Raw genomic sequence first — 8,171 nt, 5'->3', positions numbered from 1 at the left:
AAAATGAGGGGTTGGACAAATGATGTGTGAGGCTCCTTCCAGTTCTGATAATTTTCTAATTGCCCTTCTCAGAACAATCTGGCTGTATCTCCAGAGGCCAACTGGTAGTATCCATGTTACTGGAGGCCATGCTATTGCTGTTCTTCATAATTTTCCCACAGAAAGGATAAACAAGACCGTTACTCTTTCCTTTCAAGGATACACCCCACTGCCCCTTTGGATGAGACTCTTCTCACCTCAGGGGATTTGACCTTACTGGTTATGACATAAATCTTGGAGTCTCTGAGGCTGGCATTCCCGTTTACAAATAATTAGGGTTCCATATACTTTCTTAGAGGAAAATACCTTATTTTTCAGGTTTGCAGACACTTCCTGGGATTCATGACTCACCTTTCCCTAATGGCCTCTCCAGATCCTGGAACCAACTTTATTTTCCAATGGCTGGAATAAGAATCCTCCTCTAAGAGCTATTGGTCACAATGGGGAAGCTGATCAAATTTTGGGGACAGGAGAAGCGGTTAACCCGACGGAAGAGGCTCCAGTGGAACCGAGTCCTCTTCCTTTTGGGCATGATACTCATTGGCTCTACTTACCAGTTTTTGAGGAGCCACTGGTCCCTGCCTACACTATGGACAGTCAGATATTCCCAGCACCCTGTGAAAATGGCCAGCAGGGACCTTCCTAACAGTGAAACAGTAACATCAGGCAGTGGCCATCAAAAATCCAGTCTAGAAATGGAAAGCAGTATGCTGAATCCCCAAATTACAGAAGACAAGGACAAGTTAACACCTACAGCAACTGTGGCAAAGAATAACCTAAACACACCCAGGAGAATAGTGAATAACTCTACCCCAGTAACTCCAGTGACACCTAGGAAAAGGAAGAAAAATTATACCTTAACAACAGAGCAAATAGTGAAGAATTATACTCCAACCACATTCAGTAGAAATATTCAGAACCCTACCTCAACTACACCTAAAAGAACTGAGAACTACTCGATTACCCCCAAGGCAACAGTGAAAAACAATGACACAATGACAATTAGGAAAACAGGGGAAAAAGAATTTCTGGCCACCCCCAAAAGGACAGTGGAGAATACCCAGGGGACCTCTAAAGGAATAGTTGATAACACCCCAACTATTCTAAAAAGAATAATAGAGAACACCGTCTCACCTTCTCCAACAAACACAGTGGAAAAAACAACTCCAACTATTCCTCAAAGAAAAAAGAATACTGTAGCTGCTCCCAAGAGAGTAGTAGAGAAGAACACTCCAGGTACTCCCAAAAGACTAGTGGAGACCACCCAAACTTCCCCTAATAGAGCAATGGAAAACAACACCCCAACCATTCCCAAGAAAGCAGTGGAGAATACTCCAACTACCCCCAAGAGAGTAGCAGAGAAGAAGAATTCAAATACTTCTAAGAGAAGAGAAGAAGAAAATTCCCTGACTGTTCACCAAACAATGATGAAGACAAGCACTATGGTACCTAGCACAACAGTGGAGAACAATACTTCTCCTGGATTGAGTATCGTGAATACCCCAACCAGAGCTAGAGTGCTGACATCAAGAACCTCCTCAACCAGGGGGATGATGAAGAGACCCTCTACAGCCACTCTCAGGGAAGTAGCACATAATACAACATTATCTGCTGTGGGCATTGTTGCCCCTACCACCCAGATCCGGCACTGTGTGTTTGTAGAACCTGTCCCAACAGTTTCTGTCAGCCTCTCGCCTTCAACAGGCATGGCCCCTTTCCCTGATGAGGCTAGCCATAACTCTCCTGCAGCCCCTAAGTTGTTAGAACTTCACCCCAAAGCAGAATACCCTCCAGACCTGTTCAGTGTGGAGGAGCGGAGACAGGGTTGGGTGGTCCTACACCTCTTTGGAATGATATATGTGTTTGTAGCCTTGGCCATTGTGTGTGACGAATACTTTGTCCCAGCATTGGGGGTCATCACCAATAAGCTACAGATCTCTGAGGATGTGGCTGGAGCCACCTTCATGGCAGCCGGTGGCTCTGCTCCTGAGCTCTTCACCTCCCTCATTGGCGTTTTCATCTCCCACAGCAATGTGGGCATTGGCACAATTGTAGGTTCTGCTGTGTTCAATATTCTCTTTGTCATTGGCACTTGTGCCCTATTCTCCAGAGAAGTCCTCAACCTTACCTGGTGGCCCCTATTCCGTGATGTCTCCTTCTATATCTTTGACTTGATGATGCTGATCCTCTTCTTCTTGGACAGCATGATCACCTGGTGGGAGAGCCTAATGCTCCTCATGGCCTATGCGTTCTATGTCTTTACCATGAAGTGGAATCGACAACTTGAAGTCTGGGTCAAAGAACAGCTCAACAGGAGGACAATGGCCAAGATTATGGTTGGGACAGGCCTCAGTAAGGTAAGGGAAGAATCCACAGAGGGTGGGGTAAGAGAGGACTTTGTAAAAGGTTGATTCCCCCTTTTTTGAGAGCAGAAGATGGGGATTTGGATGTTGAAGTAGGGATTCTCCAGGTTTGTGAAGGAGTCTGACCAGTTGTGGGAATCAGGATAAAAAGGACTGACCAAACATTGCATCTGGAACCACTTCCAAGTGATAAGTCCTCCAGGAGGAAAGAGGGAGAGGTTGTGTGGTTTCATGGTAAATACACCCAGGAGAATAGTGAATAACTCTACTCACAGACTCAGACCATCTCCCATCCAAGCAAAGGCATTTTTTAAGAATTACACTTCTCAGAAAGCAGGCTGAGCTTCAGGAAGGAACCAGCAGCTTATCAGAGCAAGATGGGGATTTTTATAGAGCAAAAGATACAATTACATTATTACAGAATATATAAATATTAAAATATAGGAGGGGTTTGTTAAGGGATTAGGCAATAGGAGAGGGGTCCTAGCCTCAGTGGAACCGCGCATGCAATTACCCACAATGCATACAGAAAAACCCACAGGGGGGTGTGTGCATGTATGTATGATAATGATATTATAATAAGCCTCTCTACATCATAAGTTCACCTAAAGGACAGCTTTTGCTATTACTGCGCAGGTGCCTACTTAAGGAAAGTCCCTTCTATTGTTTTGGGGTCCACATCCTGCTCAGGTATCCTGGTGGTGCTCATTTCTGATTGGCTGGCTATTATGGTCCTAAATTAGATGGATGTGGTTGACACATCTGCTGTTCTAGTGAGGCATAAATTCATATGAGGAAGTTGAGATATTGGGGGTGGGGGCCTGTGGTGTGGTTAAAGTCAGTTTGTGTGGTCAAATCAGGACATGACTGCTTATTCAGTGAGGCCCATAAGGAAGTCAGAATACTGAGGGCTGGGGGCAGTTTTATTAGGATTCTATCTGGGTGAAATTGAGTGGATGGGGTTTCCCAGGGAAGAAATTCCTTTATGTAAGCCTCAGGATATGCAGGGAGTGGTATGAAATGCTTGAATAAGAAAACATGAGGGGATTTTATTGTGGCACTCAGTACCTTGAGGAGTACATTGGTTTGCATTAGTCAAACCCCAAACAGCACAGGTTAATTTTGCAGCTTTCCTTAAATGCTAAGGGAGTCAAATAATAAGGAAGCAGGGAATTTAGACATTTGAATTGATTGATCAATCTAAGAGATGATCCAATCGGGAAATCTTCCAATTTTAGCAACCTTCCTTGGGTATCTCCTTTCTGATATGCTATATCAGTCCCCAGAATGAACGGGAATCTTTCCAACATTGAGTGAGTGTGCGTGTGAGAAGAATAATTAATAAAATGGGAGACTAGAATTATATTAAGCAACTGTCCATGAAGTAAAGGGAGCAGTCCAATAACCAAATGTATATTATTCCATGGAAAAGGGCATTCCAAAAGCATTTTGAGCACTCACAAAAGGCCCTTAGGCTATTGTTTGGGGGAAGAGGGGAGAAGGAAGAGTGCAAGGGTTTGTTCAAGTCCCTTTCTTCACAATAAGGAGTGGGGAGAAGGGCCAGGGAGAGAAGTCTCCTGTTGAGTCTAGTTCAAATCCTGCCTGTCACTTACCAGCTCTCTGACTTTGACCAAGTCATTTATTCTCTAGGGGCCACAGTTTCCTTGCCTATAAAATAAAGGAATATACTGGATGGCCTCTGAGATACCTTCCAGTTATCTAAATTTGTGACCCTCTGGCTAAGTCCAAGGGCAACAAGTCATTATTGAATACCCAATTTGTTCTGATGGAGATAGCCATAATTCTTGTCCTTCCCTTTGGGAGTTTACTGTCTACATAGGCTAAAAGAAAATAAGATAACACATCCTGGAAACCTAGAGTGTTTGCAGTTTAGACAATGAGTATTTCAGGGAGCGATAAATTCTTGCCCTATATTTTAGTGTCCCTCCATGGGAGTGGGTCCCCAGGGATCATTACACAATGCAGCTCTCATTCCAACCTTAAAGGGACAGAGAAACTGTGGGTTGAGTGTGTGTGGGGGAAATTGTGATTTCTTTATATCAGCAAATTTATTAGGAAAATAAAGTTTAAATTGTGGAAATGGGCTCAGAGAATTTTGAGTGAAAGCTTATTTATGTTATGTTTTTGGAAAATGTGAACCAAGATGAGGAAAGGCTCCCAAACAAACCATCGTGGGTTCCTAGAGATGGCTCTGATATTGACTGATGCTGTGAGTGCAGAGGGTGGAAGCATTTAGCTATTTAATCTGCAGTAGCTGAACCCAGCACTGTCTTGGCAAACCTATGCAGGAGATACTGCCTCTTTCATAATTTCTTTGGTGGGGAAGGAGCACTGGCCTGAAAGATCTGAGTTCTAGCCCCAGCTTTGCCTATGAGACTCTATATCTGGGCCATAGTTTCAACAGTTGTAAAATAAGAGGGCTTTACTAGATGATTTCCAAAGTCCTTTCCAGCTTTAACATTGTATTTTAAATAAGTAACAAAAGCAGTTTCAAGTGGGAAATATGATGTACAAAAGAAACAGTGTTTTCAACTACTTTAATGGCAGTTAATTTGTGTGACAAGCTAATGAGCTTATTATAAATATGCCTTCTCTGTTAGTGAAGGTCTACCAGGATCTCTGTTAGAATCATAGGATGCTGGAGCTGGCAGGGGATGTAGAGATAACCTAGGCCCAAAACTTCTGTATATCTTACAGAATAATGAAATGAGGTGCAGGGAAGTTAAATGTGGCCCAAGTTCACCCAGATAATTAGTGGCTGACCTGAGACTGGAAAGTCTCTTGATTTCTAGTTCAGTGGTCTGAAAGTGATAGCAAATTATTTCTAGCAGTGTATTGATAACAGTTAAATATTACATTCTGAATTTTATTTTTTTTAAAGCAATTAGGGTTAAGTAACTTGCCCAAGGTTACATGGCCAGTTTTTTTGTGTGGGTGTTAAGTATCTAAGGCCAGAACCGATCCCGGGTCCTCCCAACTCCAGGGCTGGTGCTCTTACTCACTGTGCCACCTCGCTGCCCCTACATTCTATATTTTAAAACAATAAAGCTTAATTTCTTCTTTTTAAAAAAGAAATCTTTAATTAGGAATATTCATCGATTCAGACTGGTTGGATCATTCCAAGACAGGATCTGCTGTCAGATTTTCAAAATTTTCAAAACCTATTTTTTTCCCCAAATAGGTGGATTTTGTCTGCTTAGCTACAATATTGAGCATATTTTCCCCTCCACCCCAACCAAGAAGTAGAGGAATTTTCTTTCTTAGTCCCTCTTGTAACCTGAATTTCAGGGACCTCCTCTGATTTGGCTATACAGTAGTGTAACAATTCACCCAGATTTTTTCAGCTAGTCCAAGGGCAGATTATTCTCTTCTGAATTCATAAAAAGACACTTTGAAGATCTCATATTTTATCTTAGGTAAGCCTTGTCAATAATGCACAGTCATGGTTTAAAAGAGTCTATTGCAAACTCTAGCCCTCCTTACCATAAATTGTTTAGCTTCTACTATTAAAATGAACAGATCCATTTCCCAGAATGCTTTTTTTCATGGAAGGGTGCACATTTGACAGGGCTGCACCCTTCACTTAGTGTATTGGTAGATATCTAATAGAGCAGCTTCCTCCCTTTCCTTCTCCCACAAGATGATAAGGGAGAGGATGACTGAAGGAAAAGGTGACCAATTTGTCTCACTTATTTTAATGAACTTTAGCTTCAAAAAATGAGTAACTTAGAGGAAACATGGGAGTTGGTGGGGAAGAAGGGAGAGGACATCGAGGTCAGGGAGAGAGAAACACAGCAAGGGAGGTGAGTCTAGGTGGTAAAGTTTACAATGGAGGATCCTTGAGAATTTGAAGCATTAAAAAGTCAACTCTAGAGGCATCTAGGTGGCCCAATGGATAGAGCACTGACCCTGGAGTCAGGAGAACCTGAGCTCAAATCCAGACTCAGACACTGACTAGCTGTGTGACCTAGGCAAGTCATTTAACCCCAATTGCCTCAAAAAAAAAAAAGTCAGAGTTGAACCAGGTTCCTTAGAAAAGGGTCTTTCTTGAAAGACAATAGGGACTAGGGGGCAGGAAGAGTCATAACGTACAACCTGCTTCAATGCAAAGAGTTTAGTGTTAGAAAGAACCTTAGAATCATATAATTCACCTCCCTTATTATAACTGAGAAACCTGAAGCTGATGAAGTCTTGCTTAAAGTTATGGTAGGAAGTGCCAGAGACAGAATCTGAACTCAGGTCCTCTGATTCTAAATCTAATTCTCATTTCGTTTACTTCACTGCCTTTTCAACTACCTTTGGGACGGAAGAAAAAGGAACTGGACTCAAGGACAGCTATAGATTTGAGGGAACACTTTGCACATACAAGAAACACTCATACTTTTCTTTTCTAGCATTTATTCATCCCTTTGCCTGGGTTTTAAAAACAGAACTATAAAGGAGAAGTGGGGTATAGTTGATAGAGATGTGGCCTCACAGCCAAAAAGGCCTGGATTCAAATCCTGCCTCAACACAGCCTGGCTTTGGGATGCTGGAGAAGTCACTTAGCCTCTCAGCAGTAGGGGATGTTTCCTCACCTGGGAATTCCCTCAACAAATGAAATCCCAGGTCTAGTCTTGATCCCTCTCCTTTGTCCTATAGGCTAACTACATCAAGCACAAATTTGTCTGGGTTGTCTAGAATAATTAGAAACATCACAGATCCCTGTGGCAGAGTAGATGATATAGGGCTGGACTCAGAGTGAGGAAGACCTGGTCTCAAATCCCACCCTCCTTTGACACTTAGTAGCTATATGATCCTGGGCAAGTCATTTAACTTCTCTCAGCCTCAGCTTTTTAATCTCTAAAATGGGTATGATGGCTATTTGTAATGTAATGCCAAGGAAAGGCAACTTCCCAAGGTTCAGAATACCAGCATAGGTGCTCTCCATTTTATTCAGTGACAAACCAAGAACAGAAGATCAAAACATGACATCATTCCAAATACAGCATTTACTAAGCGTGATTAAATAATCTCCAAGTACTACCCCACCCCAGGACCTTCCAATCATTCAATCAATTACAAAGTCTCGGTTCTAAATACTTCTCCACCCCTAGGCTATACCTTAATTTAGTCCACCACAAAGTCCCTCTTCTCAAATGGAGATTAGTTTCCAAACATAAGGTCAAAAGTTCCCCACCCCTGGATCACAATTGAATCTACCCCAGAGTTACATCAAGTTTAAACACAGCACTTAATACCCAAATGGAGGAATTTCTTTATCTTGACAGGAGGCAAGTTCTCAGCAATCTTAGTTCCTGGGGAGACAAGGCTTAGCAAGGCCATAAGATACATTGCCAGTCCCTTCATGAATTCATCCTCTGTCTGTAGAACAGTCCTAGAACCCCTGAACACATTAGCAAAGCCCTCTCCCAGGATTTCTGTAAACATACAACAAGAAAATCCTTCTTCAGGGCTTCTGAACCAACAGAAAGGCTCCCAGACCCCTGCAACAACAGCACTGTCCTTCACCAGTGGACAGTATTCACTCTGTCTGCAGGACAGTCTCCAGACCCCTGCAACAACAGCACTGTCCTTCACCAGTGGACAGTATTCACTCTGTCTGCAGGACAGTCTCCAGACCCCTGCAACAACAGCACTGTCCTTCACCAGTGGACAGTATTCACTCTCTGTCTGCAGGACAGTCTCAGGGCTTCTTAGTGAACAGCCAGGTTCCAGGACTTCTTCAACAAAAGGACTGTCTTTCAC

At 42.8% G+C, this 8,171-nt stretch overlaps 1 protein-coding gene across 1 annotated transcript in view; it reads left to right on the top strand.

Annotated features, from left to right (window-relative positions):
* Positions 1-376: 376 nt before the first annotated feature.
* Positions 377-8,171, top strand: part of SLC24A1 (solute carrier family 24 member 1) — a 45,742-nt gene continuing 37,947 nt past the window's right edge. Inside the window, 1 exon segment of the mRNA XM_069097386.1 lies at positions 377-2,396. Within this exon segment, the coding sequence (XP_068953487.1) occupies positions 480-2,396 (1,917 nt within the window). The 5' untranslated portion in view covers positions 377-479.

The sequence above is a fragment of the Petaurus breviceps genome, unplaced genomic scaffold, assembly GCF_028583685.1.
Source record: "Petaurus breviceps papuanus isolate PSGF00001 unplaced genomic scaffold, PetGlider_PUasm1.0 37, whole genome shotgun sequence".
In the NCBI taxonomy this organism is placed as follows: Eukaryota; Metazoa; Chordata; class Mammalia; order Diprotodontia; family Petauridae; genus Petaurus; species Petaurus breviceps.
This window is presented reverse-complemented; position numbering and strand designations above follow the sequence as displayed.